The sequence below is a fragment of the Melopsittacus undulatus genome, chromosome 7, assembly GCF_012275295.1.
Source record: "Melopsittacus undulatus isolate bMelUnd1 chromosome 7, bMelUnd1.mat.Z, whole genome shotgun sequence".
NCBI lineage: Eukaryota > Metazoa > Chordata > Aves > Psittaciformes > Psittaculidae > Melopsittacus > Melopsittacus undulatus.
In genome coordinates, this window is record NC_047533.1 from 38694922 (window position 1) to 38713855 (window position 18934).

At 38.3% G+C, this 18934-nt stretch overlaps 1 protein-coding gene across 1 annotated transcript in view; it reads right to left on the minus strand.

Annotated features, from left to right (window-relative positions):
• The window catches only part of GALNTL6 (polypeptide N-acetylgalactosaminyltransferase like 6), a 463044-nt gene that overhangs the window by 72172 nt on the left and 371938 nt on the right, over positions 1–18934 (minus strand). The window contains exons 5-6 of the mRNA XM_005145519.3: positions 12936–13121; positions 7234–7417 (exon numbers count right to left, since the gene is read on the minus strand). Coding sequence (XP_005145576.1) covers positions 7234–7417; positions 12936–13121 — 370 coding nt within the window. The remainder of the gene's footprint in view (positions 1–7233; positions 7418–12935; positions 13122–18934) is intronic.

An 18934-nucleotide genomic window follows, 5' to 3' on the forward strand; every position in this document is an offset into this window, starting at 1 on the left:
GGCAGCTTAACTTCTTCAGAGTGGAAGCCAGAAAAACCACTTCAGGGCTAAGGGAGTCCTGTGCTAATATAGCTGGACAGTCAGTATTATTCTACGTGGACAAAAAATCAGAAAGTATGTATCAGCAAGTGAAGATGCTTCTGTGCCATACTTAGTTGGTCACTGCCTCTGAAAAAAGAACCATGGGCACTGGAGAGGAAAGGAACTAAAGCATTGTGATACTGTGGAGTATCTGACAGACCCTGTAGAGTAAGGGAAGATGACACATACACATAGCCCCCCAAGCCCAGCTGCTCATACTGGACAGATGTTAAAGAGTATCAGTTAATATGAGCCAATGAGCATGTATGGAACATACAACAATGCACAGATTTGGAAGACGTTTGGCAGAGAGGAGTCTGACAAAATTAGTTCAGTCTCTGTTCTCTCTTCTGTTTGAAGCAAGCATGGCACTAGATTGAGTCCTTAGATAGAAATTGGTCTTAGATAGAAATTCTTTAATAAAAATCCACAACAAATAAACAGAAATGGAAGTGGATACATAGGTCACTCCTAACTTTATGCAGGTACACACCATAAAAATAAGTCTTGGCTTTCCATTTCTTAGTACCAAGAGGTGTCACCAAATCCTTCACGAAAGTTCTAGATCAAATGGCTTGAAAATATACAATTAAGAACAGAAATAATTATTTTAAAAGAGTGATTTCCTTTTTTTTTTTTAGGAAAATTGTTTGGACATGTTTTGTAATTGTTTTATAATTTTGAATACCAAGTCATCTGTATCAATATCATGTTGATAGCGTTAAATAGCTCACGTGTATGAACTGAGCAACATCTTTCTGTGTTCTTCTTGGCCATCATCTCAGTCTTTTTTTGTGTAAAGAAATATTAAATTCATGTCCAGAAATGACTTAGTTTTCTAATTATTGGTAGTTATGGTGACCCACTCTATGAATTTGCTTCAGTATATGTGCATCTAGACTGTCAAACTCTAAAGTTAATACTTGCCTAACAGCTCCAGAAACTCTACATTCAAGGTGAATTATGAACATTTTGAACACAATTATTTCTTTTTCATCTTGGAAGGCATAAGTCACTAGAAACATTGAAGTTTTGTGTATCAAACCTGAATCTACCCATTTCAACTACTATGTAGGACTCAATCCCTTGAGTGACTCTCGTGAGGTTCAAAAAATTATACCAGCAATAGCTTTTCATCCTTGGTTGTTTGTTTTTTAACGATTTTTAAATTTTACTCTGACAGGTTACACTCTCTGTAGAGTTCTCACTTCTGAACTGGCCTTCAGAGAAAATGTACTGGTTGTACACAACCTCTACACTTGAATATACATGTCTTCACTGTGCTAGTGCTATGGGTGGATGGCAGTTTGTAAAAGCTATTGTTATCTCCACTATTGTTATCTCCACTAACAGTCTTCTACAGACCACAGCTTGTAAAAACAATAAATCAAGACCTTAAATTACACAAACTCACCTTGTTTGGAGACTATTTCTTTGCAGGATAATGTCGTTGTATCAAACATTCCTGTAGCACAGTTCAAAACAGTAGATTATACTTAGGCTTTATAAAAATAGACGACTGTTTCTGGTTGTGAGAGGTTTTATGAATATGTTTATAGGCAGAAATCAGCCATAAAAGACAGACTATAAAGCTCTGGGAGCTATAGAACAGAAATCATTGTCCAAAGCACTTTCTAAACTTTGGAAAGCGATCATAAAATTGTAAAAGTGCTTGTCAGATTTGAAATGTAGTCTTAGCAAAGACGTTCTTTGCACCAACATGTTGTTAAAAGTACGTATAAGGACTGAAAGTAAGGAGCTGCAGAAAGAGATTGTTTCTGAGAGTATGTCAATTCAAGTAAAAGAGCATGCTGATAACAGCTTGCATGTTAATAATATGATTTTAGGTATGCAATTCGACAGAAAGGGCCACGTAATCTTCCTGGTTACTTTAAGGTCACACATTATATCCAAGTTTGCGAGTCTGTGATGAACAGGAAGAGAAAAATGTATTGATCGCCTCATTTTATCCACAAAACAGGTCCAAAATTTTACCAGAAAGTATGTCCATAAACCATAAGCGGTTCCTATAATTGTGAGACCTCAGTCCTATAACCTTTGCCAGACTCATACACAAAGTAGACTTGCAATGGTGGAATGCTTCCTATTTTATAAATAGGAAACTAAGTACAGGAACTAAAATGCCTCATCAAAGTTGCTTCTACTTCCTCAGCTAACCCAGTATTTGTCAAATTACTGTCCTGGTCCTTTGGTAGAATAATATGATTCTTCAGCTTTGTCTCCTTTCAGTGACATCTGGAGATGACAGCTTTACATCAGAAGGCAAACAAGGAACTCTTTGAGGGTAAGGAGTGGTCATAAACCAAAAAAACTAACTTTCCCAAATAGGTGCTAGAAGTCTTGGCATCCAGTAAACAGCACAACACTTCTCTCATCAGTTACGCTTTCCATCTTGAGTTGCAATTCAATAGCAATGCTGTTAGATCTCAGCTGCACCTTTCCCTCTCTCCTGAATCATAAAGTTACACCACCATAAATCTGCTCCAAGGAGCTGTGCAGCCCTTTCCTACCCTATTTGATTGGTGCTACATTAATCCTCTCCATTATTTTGTGGGGGCTTTTTTCTTGTGGTTTTTTTTTTTTTTTTTTTTTTTTACAAATAGTATTTTGAGTTGAATTGTTAGTATTTTCTTGCCTGGTTAGATAAGCTGCCGCTGGCATGGATGGACACCGATGCCCATTTTCAGATCAGGCATGTGATAACATGAATTGATGTAATCTAAGAGCTGCCAGGAAGTAAAGGGCAGTCATCCCCAGCAGGCCTGAGCATATCAAACCTCTGTTTTAAACTTCCAGAGAGCTTTTAGCCCAGACAGGCTATTAAATCATACAAACTGACAGGCTGTATATCACAGTCCATTATAGTAACAAGGTTACCCTATTAGCTTAAGTGGCAATCGCTTGGGTTAGGCAAATTCCTCCAGAGACTAAAGTGGTTGCACCACAGAAAGAAAGAGCCACACAAGAGCATGCTCTTATATCCTAAATCTACGTGTCCCATAAGGGCATGCTTTCAAATCTCTGTCATGATAAAGAAACAAACCAGTGAGAAACAATAAGTCAAGGTCATCCTTGCCACAAAGGAGATAAACATCTCTGGTCCTCCCGGTTTATAGATTAGAAGATAATTTCCCAAGTCACCTCAAATTCCGCTGAATAATCATTGACCCTGGATCTAGACCGTAAGCATCAGCATGACATGGTGATAACTGCCTGACGATTTCCCAAAATACATCAGAACACCAATTTGCTCTGTGTCTTTTACACAATCCTGAATGCATCAGAGAAAAATATCATGAAGCCCCTTCAGAATATATTGGGGTAGTTGTACATGAATCACAAGAGAAAAATCACTACAGCCAACTGTCGTGAGCTGGAAAAGTGGCATGTCAGTTGAATGCAGTATAAAACTTCTGCTGTTTCTGTGGCACATGAAAAAGGGAAGTTGGCAAGGAGTTCACAGATGTAGCCTCTGGATGGGGAGGCAACATTTTATAGGGGTGAAGTCCAACTTCCATGCTTCTAAGGATTCAGTGCATCCTGAAAAAACAGCAACATAGATCTTTGAGAAAAACAGATAATCTTAAAGGCTACTCTATATCCATGTGTGCAACAGTTGCTAAACGTTCTTATACACTACAATAAGCACAGAGAAATAGCCAGTAATTCACATAGAAGCTTCAATTAAAACCACATTTTATAGTTTGGTTCAAGCAAAACCTATGGAAAACTTGGAGTGGCCAGTAACATACTATATGTGAACTAAACTGATAACATTTTGGAGATGAATGCAGCATAATCCTAATGCCATTATAAATTTGTCACCCGTTTCCCAGGCTGGCGCATGTGTACCAGAATTTGACACTGGGTAGGCTGGAAACAGTACAGTCCTAAAGTCATAAACATCAAGCCAAATCATGGTGTAAAGCTACTTGTTGTGAACAGCTGTAAACTGCCTGAGAATGGGTGTGGGTGTACATCAGGAAAAGCTGAGATCTGAAATGAAACTTCAAGTTCTGTCACAGCAAAGGGTGGAGATGGTGCCTCAGTGGCACTGTAAGCATATGAACAATAAACCATGGCCAGGCTCACACCACAAGTGGATGAGAATGTCTAGATTCTTCACGAGGCATTTTGAACTGGAAGACTGTGTCCAGATAGACAGCATTCAGTAGGAGAGTACCTGTCAAACACTAACCAAAGTGAAGTACACTTTAAAAGAAAATACAATAAAAGCAGGGAAAAATTCCGGAAGCACTGCCACAGCTGGCACTGGAGCTCAGTGAGCTCCATGATACTGTCACACCAAAAGCCTATCTGACAACACTTCAGTTTCTTGTGTCAACAGCAAACAGCTGATGTTTGCTGCAGCAGTATTTATCATAGAATGGTTAAGGTTGGAGAGGACCTTAAGATCATCTAGTTACAACCCCCCTGCCATGGACAGGAACTCCTCACCCTAGACCAGGTTGCTCATGGCTTTGTCCAACCTGGCCTTGAACTCTGTCAATGATGGGCATTCACAACTTCTTTGGGCAACCTCTTCCAGTGCCTCACCACCCTCACAATAAAGAACCTCTTCCTTATATCTAACCTGAACTTCCCCTAATGAAGAGTCCCTCTCCGGCATCCTTGTAGGCCCCCTTCAGGTACTAGAAGGCTGCTGTGAAATCTCCATGCAGCCTTCTCTTCTGAGCCTGTCTTCATACGGAAGGTGCTCCAGCCCCCTTATCATCCTCATGGCCCTTCTTTGGATTTGCTCCAACAGCTCCATGTCCTCCTTCTGTTGGGGAACCAGAACTGTACCCAGTACTCCAAGTGGGATCTCATGAGTGCAGACAGAAAGCCATATATCATTCAGATAATATAATTCAGACAATATAATGACTGGTCTTAGGTCTTCCATCGTTTGATCTGGTTTTATGTACATCAGTTCTTAGGCTAATGTGATCTTTTCTGCTGAACCCATGTACTGAGTTGGCATTTTAAGTCAGGGAAAAAACTCATCAGCACAATTTTTGGATCATGTACCTATTATTTGCTGGTGTTTTACTAAAAAATGCTGGCAGTTTTCCAGTTCATTAAGGATCAGCTCAGATCTGATGCTCCTGGCAAGAAATAAAGCTATTAGGATACCAGTAGTAAAATATTTAACCTAAATAAATAAAAAACCCCAACCCTACTGCTTAGAAAATAAAATAACATAATGACTGTGGTGCTGGCTGAAGCCATTTCTAGTTTTAGCGTATATGCATGGGAAAATTGTTCAGTCTCTTAAATTCTATAGAACTTGTCTTGGTCAATTAAATTGCTGATATCTAAAATAGTTTGTAATTTTTACCATACTTCTTGCAAGCAAGATATTAAAAGCTCGAGGTGTCAACAGAGAAGGCCCTAGGAGAAAGCAGTACTAACTCTGAATGAGAAAATAATTCCTCCCCTAAGCAAAATTCATACTGATTATTTAAAACACATCTAAACCCTCAACACTATAGGCAGAGAGTACTTTTGAGCAAAGTTATTGTCCTAGCTCCACCAGCCTTCAATCATGCTGCCATGTGTGGGGCTGGACATAGTGATTCATGAGCAATGCTGCTTTTCCATCTGCATTACTCTGATGCAGATACTGTCATGGGGAAAACAAACAAAGACTCTCACTGATTTGTGTAAGAACTAGGAAGCCTTTTCACCTCTCTGGGGAAACAAGAACTCAGATTACAAGAGATTACAGGAACCCTCTTCCATCCTTTCTTGTCTTTGAAAGATGCATACAACAAACTGTAAATGGGTGAAATAGCAGATAAGTAACCCCGGCAATATAGCAGTTTTACTTACATACAAACTTTGAATGCTGAACCAAATTACATGATGTGCTAGGTGGCTTTCTGTAAATACAAAGAAAGTACAGCTGCTCAGAAGACCAGGAAGACTTGTGGAAGAGAAAGGGAGGCCCTAGAAACTTTGGAGTGCTATGTGATTGCACTAACTGCACCTATGTCATAGAGTGGTCACACTGGCAGCTGATGGAAAGTATTTCATAAGGACTTACACTAACGCAAGATGAAGACTGATGAGTCTAGATGGAGGTAAATAAAAAGGAACAAGCAGAATAATGAAAATAAGCCCAGTGAATGCCACAATTACCTATTTCTCCCTATACCCATCTAGTAATTCCCTGGACATAAGGGTCAATTTCTGCACGAATTGGATCCATTACTTCAAAATAGAGAAGAGTCTTGGATAGAGACAGAAGTTTTCTGTTGCTATTGTTTCCAGATTTTGTTTTGGGGAAGAGAAAATGCTGAGTTTTAAACTGCCAAAACCTGCAGCAAGTTTCAGTCAGGGATAATGGCAGCATCAGAGCCAGTCTGCTGCCAGTTCTGCAAGGATCCAAGCTCTGTGAGAGTGCTGGAGACCACTACATCGAATCATGTCTGTCTGTCTGTCCTCTCTGCTGATGAGGATTAATCCTAGCTGATCTTTACATGAGAATAATTAAAAGAAAAGAAAAAGATCTACTTTTGTGAAAAGTAGACGATCATTCCTGTGAAAGAGCTTATGTATACAATACTGGCAGGCTTGTAACAATTTATTTACAAATCAGCTTGACATTGTTCAGGTTTGACAGCTCTGTGTTTAAGTTACAGCAATACATATACAGTAGCAATATCACCAGTCATAAACAAAGCATCTGCTGGAAGAATGTGGACTCAGCTATTGATGCATGCATTGCATCAATCTCCAGCAAATAAAACATTAAACTGAAGTCTGTTCAGTGCTCTGTGGAATAAACAGAATAACTGCAGTCATATCCCCTCCTTGTCCAATGCCAATAATTTCTCTTAACTACCAGTATGTGCCTCTTTCTTTAACGTATGACCCCTGGGCCAGAAAAGGGGTGGAAGGTTTGTATTTCCAGGCACAGCTTGTGAATCCTGCAACTCGTTACCCTGATCTTTTTCCTAGTTTTAGGGTTTCATAAACATGTACAGAAGTTGTTTGCTTCTATGACCTTCCGTTAGTATGAAGTGGACCCTACATGGAAACTTCTGGGCTTGGATTCTTCTGCTACTGTTGCCTTCTTTGCTTGTTGTGCTTCATGTTCCCACTCTCCCCTTTATCACTACTTACTCAAAGGGGTCGCTGGGATCAGCTCTCTGGAGCTCTGGAGGAATCGGTATTCTTTTGTAGTACATTTCCCAGTCAAAAGCTCCTCGCATGGCATCCCCCGCCTGTGCCTCGTAGCCAAAGTGATTGTGGTCAATGACATCGATCATAGGACACACGATGGTTTTGTGGTTTAGTGCAATCTGGTCTGAAAAATGAAAGTAGAAAATAGGAAACGGCATGTCTAGTCAAGCCATCTATCATATTACTGCAAAGTGAATCCCACAGGTTTTTCTGATGTTTGAAGATTGCTTGCTTTGTTCCCTGTGGCCCCCAAATAATTTCATTTTTCAAATCTGTATCAAACCTTTATCTAAAACGGACTTAATGCAGTTGGGCAATGATTAGAAGCATTTACAGTTCTTTAAAGGGAGGCATATCCCTGTGAGACCCACAAGAGTCCAGTCATCTATATCTCTGTCACTTTGCTACTCTGAGCTGTCCCCAATCTGTCAGCTACGGAACAAGCCAGCAAGCAAAATGTAAAAATACTCCTTCAGATGTGGGGAGTGTACATGGCAAGCTCCCATGAGACAGATTTGTGTTCCTAAATGTGAATCTCAGCCCTTGCAACCATTCAGCTGCTGTTCCTGTGGCGCTAGTGTGCATCAACTTTGAGATCAAAAGCTACAAATTAAAGGCAAACTCCAACATGAACAAAACAGGGCTTGCGTCCTATTTGTTTTGTACCAGTCTTTGAGATATAAAGAAGGCCCCACAACGTTGTTCTTACTCATTTGTTTTCCAAAGAAAAGAATTTCTTTTTGCTTTTTTGGAAAAAAATAAGAGAAGTGTGAAGCTAAATCAAATTCCCACATCTAGTATAAGGGCAGGGTGAGCCTGAGTCTGCTTTGGTAATTCCTGCTGCTTAATCCCACACAGCTCCTCAGAAAAGAAACAAAAGTAAAGAAGACATTCCAACTGCAAGAATAAACAGAAGAATAATGGTTTGAAATTAGGAAGTACAGGGAAAATCTGTACTGTAGAAAACCTATCTGTGAACTCTTGAGGAAACAAAATCTTAAAATTCTAAGTATAATAAAGGTTTTTCTCTGAATGATAGCCTAGTTTCCTACATTGTAGGGAGTATGGGGAAAACTTGTTTTTTTGTTTTTAAGGATTAGATTTCACTGCTGCTTGATAATACCCTAAAAAAAACCAGAGGGCTGGGTGTGGAATGAACACTTAGATAGGAAGCCAGATAATCATGGTGTAAGGATTAGCAATACAGACTCTGCTTCTGTGCTTCTGAAGGATTAAAATTAAGAAAAAAGATTATTTCAGTGAAATGTCTGTAGTTTTCATATTTATTCTCAGTTGCTGTTTATAGACTGTCCAGATGGGGGAAGAACGCCGACTGCTAGTGAGAAATTATTGTGCTTGGAAATTCAGCAGGTTTTTACATTCTTGTCCTTTAATAGTGAAATAAATTTAAAGCACAGGCTCTCACAAAATGATAGGAAACTCATCTCAGACATAATGGCTGCATTACTGTTGCTATTGCCAAATATAATTTCATTCACTGGTATATTATGTAGTGCTATCTGTAATCATTATGTAAAGTCATTTTTACATAACTTCTTTCCTGTGATGGTCCTGCTAATAGTTATAATAATCTGTCTCTGATCCCTCCTTTCTAAATTGATTGGAGGAGCGAAACTAAATGGGATTGATTTGGCTGGAGCAGGTCAAAGGTAGACTCATAATACATTAGCATCTTTCTCTTGATCTTTAAAAGCTGTAGCCTTAAATAGACTAAAGGATTGGAAGTCTCTAAGTCACACACAGAAATAGCCAGGGAGAAAATTGTTTGAGAAATGATAAAACTCAATCCCAGTCTTCATTTATACAACTCTGCAACAATTTTGCAAGTAAGATGATGCTTACCTGCCTGTTCTTGTGCGTTTCCACAGAACCTACTTCTCAGCCCACAAAATGTTTTACAGAACATGAGGAAGCACAGAAATATCTTGACTTTTGAAAAAACCAAAGTGTTTGTTGCTGTGCATAACAAAGGCAGCAAATCAAACTTACAGCCTTAATGTTTCTTTCAGTATGCCTAAATTAATTGCTTTTGCATACATACTTCTTAGGCTTAAATGTAAGCCCAATATGAATTTAGGAAACAGAAAAAAGGGCTGTAGGGCTACGTTACATTTCGCAAGAGTGCTGGTACCATAACTTAACAGATGTGAAAATGCTGCTGCCTTTGCCAGCCACTGCTCTTTATCCCACCTGTTCCTTTTCAAGAAACTGAAAGCCATAGCTGAAATACTTTACAGTATTTCTTTTCCACTGCATTTACTCATAATCCTGTCACACATTCCTATGTCCTGAATTCCTATGTTCTGAAAATGTATATGTATTATTTCAATGCATAGATGCTGCAGTTAAAGGGAAGAACAGAAAGATAAGCATCACTGTACATGTAAAAATCTTGCAGATTAGAGGGAAAGCATAGGAACAAGAGGGAACATCATTGCACAGAGCTTCCTACCTTGCAATTTTAAGCAATATATACATATGTATTTGAATTCAGCACTTATAGTATCAAGCAGAGTGTGCATATGTGACAATAAACAGAAGTTGTCAATACCCTAACCCTAACCCTTTAATTTCAAGTGCTGGTTTCAAATTGGCCTGGTTAAAGCAACAATGCCACATTGCAAACACTCTTATTTTCCTAACTGAATACGTTGTTACAGATGGTGACAACATTTGAATGGCTCAGCAAATTATCTCTTGTTATCTGAGTTGTCATAAGTACTTGTACTCTTAGTATCCCCACTGGCAAGTGATGCATTATATAATGTTGTCAGTTAAATGGTCAGCTATAGCTAGCAGGTATCTTGATAACTTGCTAAGCATAACCTAATAATGATATAGTTTTAAGTCTTGGTCAGAAAAAAAAATCTATTTTAACAAAACTAGTTCTGGTAGCGTGTGGCATTACTAATCTATCTATTGTCCATCTCCCCTCTTACTGCTCCTACAGCAACATCAGCAGAAGATATGCCTTCATCTTTCAGCTGATTTGCTGCTCAAGTTTCTTACCTGAAGTAACAGTGATTTCACACTACACTAAATTCTTAACTACAGCAGCTGGAGCCCAAATCACATCTTGCCTTCTGCTGACTACTATTGAGGAGTGATAACAAACAGCTGTGTTTGCCAACATTTTTACATGACCAGAGCTACCTGTTCAGTGAATATCAGGCTAAACTGAGATCTGAAAGTTGTTTTCCTCAGTTTAGAAGCTGATTTAAGCTGAAGAAATAAACTAAATAAAGCTTAAAGAAAATAAAGAAAAAACATGTTGCATCTGTTTTTAAGAAAACAAAGGACTGAAACCGAAACCAGCTGTAGCTCAGCACCACAAAGCTATTTAGATACCTAACAAGTAGTAAAATAGCTGTCTTCCTGACAGTCAATTCTGAAAATATAAGTTAGGTGACTAAATAACTTTGAGAACTGTTTTTATGTGATTGCTCTTGGTTTTCTCAGTACTTCCTAGTCCTCTGCCTTTCAAGGTCTCATTTTGAACAAAATGTGGTTTGGAGCAGTGGAAACCACTACACCTCTTCAGAGGCAACTCCAGAGCAGGGTTGAACTGCGCTCCTGTTGAGGACTTCTCATAACACATGACAGATAAATCAGAGCTAAAATAGGGCAGCTTCAAAGCAATAAATACACACTATATCCTCCGTTGTGGTTTCCTTGAATGACATTCAGTCACATGCATTGCTGAATGAATCACAAGGTAGATCTTTAGATAAACACTTGCAAAAAATCATTAACTTTACTATTATTAGCAACTGGTTGTCCTCTGACTACATTTGCCACCTATTGGATATGAGAAAGTTTTCTCATCCCTTTAGGAAAAAAAAAGCACAGGGCATCCTTAAAAGCAGTGTGTTAATTTTCTAGTTGTCCTTCTTCATGTAATACTCCACATTTTCTTTAAAAATTATGCCTGTTGATTCTGGGTTCCAGTATTCCTAAAGATTAATTTCTAGATCCCCTCGCTGGTTAGCTATGGGTATTTCTACTATATGTGAAATGAGAATGATATGTGGAACATGAGAACTAAGTAGAACTGCGACCTGGTCCCTGGTGAAGCTTCTCATCTGTTCAGTTCTCTGGCTTGAGGCTAAGGGTTGCAATCATCAATTCAATACTCAACTGCAACCTAACTGCAATTATAAATCCTTTGTGACCATTCTATTTATTTTTCAGTTTTTATAGTGTGAAACCCAGCTGGACATACCTTCATTTCAGACAAGAAATCAAGAAAAGCAACTGGCTTTTTTTCCCACTGTCTAAGTTTTTCCCATGCCTAAGTTAGCAAAATAGAATGTCTACATCTCATCTGCAGTAGCATAGCAAAAGATTTCAGGGGACAAGAGTGAGAGTCTTCTGGAGATTTTTTTAATTAGTAGCAATGTATTATGCACAGTGTGGCAAAATCAGAAAGCAGATAAAAGGTGGCTGTATATGGAGAGTACTCCAGAGTGTTTAACATCTACTTGTTTATACATGTTTGTGCAAGGCTTGTTGAAACTTCTCTCTGCTCCTTTATGCTATTTAGGCTGTAGACAAAGATGGAGGTTTTTCAAAAGAATGCTGATGTTATGCTTAAGGACATATGGAAACAAGAGGTAAGACCATATGTGTAATTTGATAAAGAAGCTAGAAAGGAAATAAATTTGGAATTTTGTACATTATTTTGCTACTGATCTGAAGAAGAAAAACCAGTTACTATGGCTGGTTTTGGTTGGTTGTTTTGGGGTTATTTTGGTTGGTTTTTTTTTTTTTTGTCTCAAGTGACACTTCATTAGCAGAACATCGTTTCTTCTTGACTGCAAATACTTTATCACCTGATTATGTGGCCAAACAGTTCTACCAACAAAATTCAAGAAACAATAACCATTAATTGATGAAAACCTATCCTGTCCTGTACTTATGACATAATCTTCTAATTAATACAAATGTCTTCTATAGTAAACTTGGAAATTTTCTTTGGTTTTGCTAGCAAAAAAGCACTCACTTTGCAAAGCACATACTCTTTGCATGCACTCAAGTGTGCAGAAAATAGGATGTTGTTTCCTGAAGTGAAATCCTAGACTACAACAATTGATTCTTTCCATTCTTTTGACTAATGGAACTTTGCTGGCTGCAGCTGGAATCCAGCAAAGCAGTCAATAGCAAATCATTCTTTCTGAGCTTCCTATTGTGAATGCAGTTGTTATTGGATTTAACTCCAAGGTCTTAGATACATTTACAGCAAAAGCTGTTTTAATGGAATGTGGAGGACTAGGAAGGAGTACAATACCCGCATAGCAAAAGTTTACAGGTGTATAGTAAGGGCATACCATACTACTAGATTTAGTAGTGTATTTTGTAGCAGTAATAACAAAATAAATTGTAACTGTAATAGGCCAAAATGATACTTCAAAATTTTACCAGCTCTTTATTCACAAGAATCATAAAATAGAGCTGGTCGCATGTCTCAGAGTTCTGCCTCATACTGACTCTTTAGAAACTGCAGCAGAGCTCCAAATACTTTTGTACAGTGTAAATCCCGCTTATTGTGGGACATGGCTTTGAATGCTTAAGCTATACTGTATGCTCTAATTTTAATGGCTGATGAATGCTCGTACACTTACTAAGCAAGGGAGGCAGCCAATTCACGTTGACTTCACAATGAGAATCCAGAAATGTCAAGACTTCTCCTCTAGCCAGCGAAGCTCCTAGCAGTCTGGTCCGAATGAGCCCTTCTCGTTTCTTGGTACGTACAATCCTCACTTTGCCAAAACGGACCATGTATTCCTCCAGCTTCTCTTTTAAATGTTCTAGAAAGAAGGGCAAAAAAAACCGTCAGTGGTGCCAGGCTTGGAGGAGCCAACAGGAAGCCAGGTTGGCATATAACCTGCAAGCAGCTTATCTACTTCCATCTTTTGCCACTTCAAGTCCTCCAAAATCTGCAACAAATGCTTCCTGAGACAGTTTGGAAAGTGTAAATGGTCTCTATTTTATCACACAGAGGAAGACACTGACACTCCGGACCTTTTACTGCAGTTGCTACTGGCAACCTGCCATCCACGGTAGAATCATGGCCAAAACAACTGCAGGATATTCATCCATCCTCTGGTTCCTGAAGCCCAAGGCCAGATAAACATTCTGGCATGCTGTTTTATAAACAGTGTCCTTTCCAAGTGGGTTTCCTATATCAAGTAATTATGAAGAACTATGCATGGAAATAAATTTTTAAAAAGTAAGCATTAAACTAGCATGATTAGATTGTTTTTGTAATGGGAAGGGAAACACACCTGAAGGAAGATGTGAATAGTTGGGTGCCAGCGTGGAGCAAATGGACAGCTGACTTCCTAATAAAATTAAGCTGCAAATGTAGAGTAATTGACAGGTTCTCTTATCTGCACAATCCGGGTCTGTTTGTATCACAAAACAGCATCTTTGGGAACATTTTTTCTTCTGAATAGAAACACACACAAAGAATCATAAAAAAACCCCAATGATAAAAGACACCCTACAGTTTTGCCTCTTCCTAAATACATCTACAACACAAATCCTGATCTTTTGTCTTTGACATAACACCTCAGCTTGTCAAACTCATTACTTTGGAAAAATCTGATCATTTCATATAGCAGGGAAAGAGAGAGAGAAAAGCCTAGTGTTCCATAATTAAAACTCATGATAAGCCATATCTAGTGATGCTAGGTGTTTCAAACTAAGTCTCACCGAAATGTGTTTGCCAGGTTATGACTGCTTCTCATATCAGGCTACTAATTCTTTGGACTTCTATCGTCAGCACAGGCTCTGACCCAGACCTTACATCGTTACAGATTGCAAGAAGTTTACTACAGACTACCTGAAAGGACTACCATTTAGCAGTACAGTGGAGCGTATAATGCTGACACATAGATTAAAGGCAACAAGCAAACGAGCCACAACACAGAGAATACAGGACCTTGTGTTAAAATAAAATCAAGCTCCACTGAAACAGAGCTCCCTGCACATGCTCCTCCCTGTCTCTTTTTTTCCTAGCTGATCAGCACACAAGACTTCTCCAATCTACCTGCAAAAAAGGAAGGAGTAGAAACTGGTATGTAGTTATATGCATTTAGTAGGAGAGTACTGCATGGTATTGCACACTGAGGAATCCTGATGTACACTGACACAGAAGAGGGAGCAGCCTGAGCCCTGGGAATATTAGCCTGCAAGGATTACAGTACAGGTGGGGGTTTGAGGAGAAGAAACTTAAAACTGGAGACCTGGTGAGTCAAGAGAGTGGTCTGTGTCCATAGTAATACCTGGGAGAAGTATGAGATCAAGTGAGGAAGTCCAAGCCCGAGACAACAAAAATAAAGAATGACATTCAGCTAAACACAAATGATTTTGTCCTCTACTCTGGAACTGATTAAAGAATACACATTTAAATTCTGAAATATGTGGAAAAGAGGTATCCCTTTTTTGGTTGCAAGGGCGGAGAGTCACATTTAGGAACACAAATCTCTCTCATGGGAGCTTGCCGTGCACACTCCCCACATCTGAAAAGAGTATTTTTACATTTTCCTACTCATATACTCAATAAAAACCAGCACAATTCCTGAACAGTCACAATAACAAGAGATGTACTGTGTCTTTGAATGGTGGTCTTTGTATGACCAACTGTATTCATGGGACAAAGGTTGTATGCCACTCTGACTCATTTTAGCTGTAAATCAGTACCATAACTGAACTGAGGTTAAACCAAGTATTTTTGTTCCCATGTGCAAGACTGTCTAACGCATATATTTATCAAACTGCTTTCCTGTTTTTATGAGTTCCATTGAGGCTACTCCCATAGTGCAGAAATATAGAAGAAAGGCAACAGGTGCTGAAAACAAAAAGAGAAAAGACCTTGCAGGTAATATAAAAAAGTCTGATAGGGCTGTCAGTCGGGATTTTTTTCTATATTGTAAATTGTATCATCTTATAGCCTTGAAAAATGAAACTGTTTCAAAGTGACAGTATATTACAAATTTCCAAAGTAAATCAAATGTAACCTGCTAGGACCATAGCTTCTGTTAGTTCTCAGACACTGGAAATTTCCTGTAGCTTTTAATGTCATCTAGCCCTTCTCTTCTGACCTCTTCCACCCACAAGTCTGAAGATTGTTTGCACTGAATAGCACAAAATAGGAACCCTACACCAAGAGCAAGACCACATTCCTGCACACTGTGCAGACAACTGTATAAATAAAAAAGATTCAGGTTGCTCAGCCTGAACACAGCTCTCGAACTATGGGAGCAAGCACTTCACACTATAGCTCCAGTGCAAATCCTCCATTTTCAGCTGACGACCTTCAGAGTTGGGTTCACTTATAAGACTCTGTCTGATCACAGAATCCTACTACATAGCTCTGAATTTGGCATTGCATCAGATATGATTTGCTATTCTCTATGAGCTGGTTCTAGGCAGTTTCCCCCTTTGTAGGAAGGAAGCACATAAACTCTCTGATAAGAGAGAAACAAGAGAATTACTTGGGCAGCCTAAGTTGTTCATGGTGTTGGCAGGCTCTTTGTTGCCTATACAGAAATTCCAGGTCACATCTTAACTGGACCTTCACTAGTTAGGTATCACAATGTCTAAGGAAAGTTGCTTGCAATAGACAGTTTGAATATGGCTACTACTGATTTTGAAATGGACTAAATAAAAAAAAAACCCCACACTCTTTTCATGCATTCTGATTGCTACCACTTGTCTTCGGCTAAGTAAACTCAGTGAAATTCAGTCTCTTACAAAGAACAATTTTATTCCTTTCACATCTCGCAATGGGCAAACTGTAAAAGCTGAGTGACTGTACCTTCAGGAAAGCACATCAGTGAGAGATGATGTACACTCTCATATTATGATACATTCTTTTCTGTTGTTATATCAATTTCTAAATAGAAAAAGAGTTGAATAAAATAATTTGACTGTCATCAGCTGTTGGGGCTTGAACTCCATGAAATAAATGGCAATTCACACTTTTTTCATTGCTTCAGGTTTCTTGCAAACACAGGAAAAGAGGTTTCTCTTTTTTTTTTTACTTTTTTTTTTTGCAAGAATAATATCTGAAATTCTGTGAAACAAACAAGAGTGCTCTGCAGAACCTTCTTCCCTCTGTCTCACATAACTCTTCACACATTTCAGACAGCATGTCATCTGATTTGTGAAGAACTGCATTAAAACATCCAGCACATCTTCTAAGGCCAAAATCCAATATCTGAAAATTGTTTCCATCTACTCAATTAGTCCCCTGGTTGAATAAATTTATTATTTTCTTCTTGTCACTTAAAGAACGACTCACAAAAAAGTAGAAGAATACAAACAAAATTTGCATATCTTGTTCACACAGAATTCTAAATACAGCCTCACTTAGACATATCGAAAAGTAATCAGGAAGAAAACAGAAGTAGTGTGTGTTTATTTTTATAGAGCTCAGACAAATGACATAAAAAGATCAATTCTACATAGAAATCAAAGTATATCGATTGCTAGAGATACACAAGACATCCAAATTTGTTGAATTACATGTTAGTAATATCCTAACAAGAAGTCATGACACAGTCAAACAGATGCCAGCAATACCTACTCTATCTTTAATTCTGAGATTTGGCCAAGATGACAGTTTGGGAATTTATCTGGAAAGCCTTCTCAATAACTACAAAACCATAATGAAGTATTCAAGTTCAACAAGCAACTCCAATGTGGTTGTGAGAATGAAAATATCTTGGAGGAAAAAATCCCTTTTGGATCCATAAGTAATGATTTTCTTAACTTAAATCAATATGAAAGTGCTCTCATATTGTATTTTCTCCTGCAACGTCTTGTGGCACTGTCTGTTTCAAATCTTGCCAATCTCTAAAAGCATAAACAAACACGGAGTAAAAGCCACAGACAGTAGAACAGTGGTATTTTTAAAGAAAAATGTAGTATTTTCTACTATTTATATCAGTAGCAAAAACATATCTTTCATGTTAAATCACTCATTAGAGCAACACTTGCATTACTCAATATACAGATATTATCATAGGATGGTCAGCAGCTGGCTTTAAAGGGTAGCTACTTCATAAAAGAGCCCACGTTTCAGATGCTCTGACAAAAAAAATACCTGGAAATCTCACAGCTCAAGTCTTGCTTAAAGCAGACTAGACAAGACTTTAGAATTCTCTGTCTGGGAATAATTTTGATTAACAATTGATCTAGGTGTTTGTGATTACTAACAAGCTTTTCACAGAATTCCATAATTTTCTTTCACAGAAAAAAATACCAAATGGCATTTTATTTCCTATTGTACAACTGCATTTTCTTACAGTTACTAATTATTGTATTGCTAATATTATCTCCAAAAGAAGCACCTCACAAAACCTATATATTCCACATATACATTTATTCTATGAGTCTATGATGTAAAAGCAAGTGCCCAAGTAAATGTGAATCAATGTCAGAGCAAAACTATAATTCTAAAGAAATTCTCTGAAAGAAAGTATATGTGGTGTGTGAAGTAGAAACCAACCTGCACTAAAAAGGCCTTTAAATGTCCAGGGGATAACACATGCTACCCATTTGTTGCTGAAGGAAACAGTTCAAGTAAGCTTGCCACGATAATAAAAAAGAGAGGCAGGATGGTTTCATTTATATGATATAATATTGCATAAATTTAACTTTCAGAATTAAGCACGACAGAGAAGCCAGTATTTAAATTCTACAGTGAGCTATAAACGGTGCACTTCAAATAAAGGAGCCAAAGCCCTTGTCACTGGATATGGGGTACAAATGTCTAATTTGTAATTTAAAAGAAAATACATCACTCTTTTCTTCACAGTGTTGATCAAATGAACCCATGAATCATATGTTTGACACATGCCAGGCACCTGCTAGGGCAAGAGTTGGCACAGGCAGTGACAAATAGAGAATATTGCATGGGCAGGAGGTTTACAGGCTGTCAGTGCTATGACAAGTGATGATAAAGGGAAGCATTACATCTCTTCTAGCAATAGCCTGTAAACAAATTCTCTGCTGTAATTGTTTTGTGTGGGACTCCTCTATCTTAATTTGAAGTCTGGAGAAGTTATTCTGAAAGAGTAACAGGCACACAATTGCCTGGCCCTAGTAATTAAAGATCTACACAAGCAGAGTACTCAGTTATTTAATTTAGTGCCCAGATATATATTGGAAATCAAGGCTCTGTCTTTGTCAGGAAAAAAAACAATCATAGTAGTAAAAAGCAGAACTGCAAATCTTCTCTCTTGTTGGGATGCACACAGGGAAGATTTCATTACTGCATTGGTACCCTGTGGCAACATGTGCTATGTGACAAGCAATGTTCCTTCAAGGTTATTGAGAAGATGTTAAGAAAGACTTAAAAGATAATGTGAAAGCTGGAGCAGGTCTTCGGGACTTGCTTGACTGCAGCATGGACCATGAAAGAAGAAGGAAAATACAAAGAAAATAAAGGCTTTTGTCGAGCCCCTCTTCTGTACAGAGAAGCAGGTCAATTCCAAGTCTAGGTCTATAACACCTCTTACCCTTTGCATCCCTGTAGCATCCTGAAGTTTTGTCCCTAAGTACTGACAACCTCTGTTATAGTATCACTGACTCGTAAATTGTCAATTAAGAA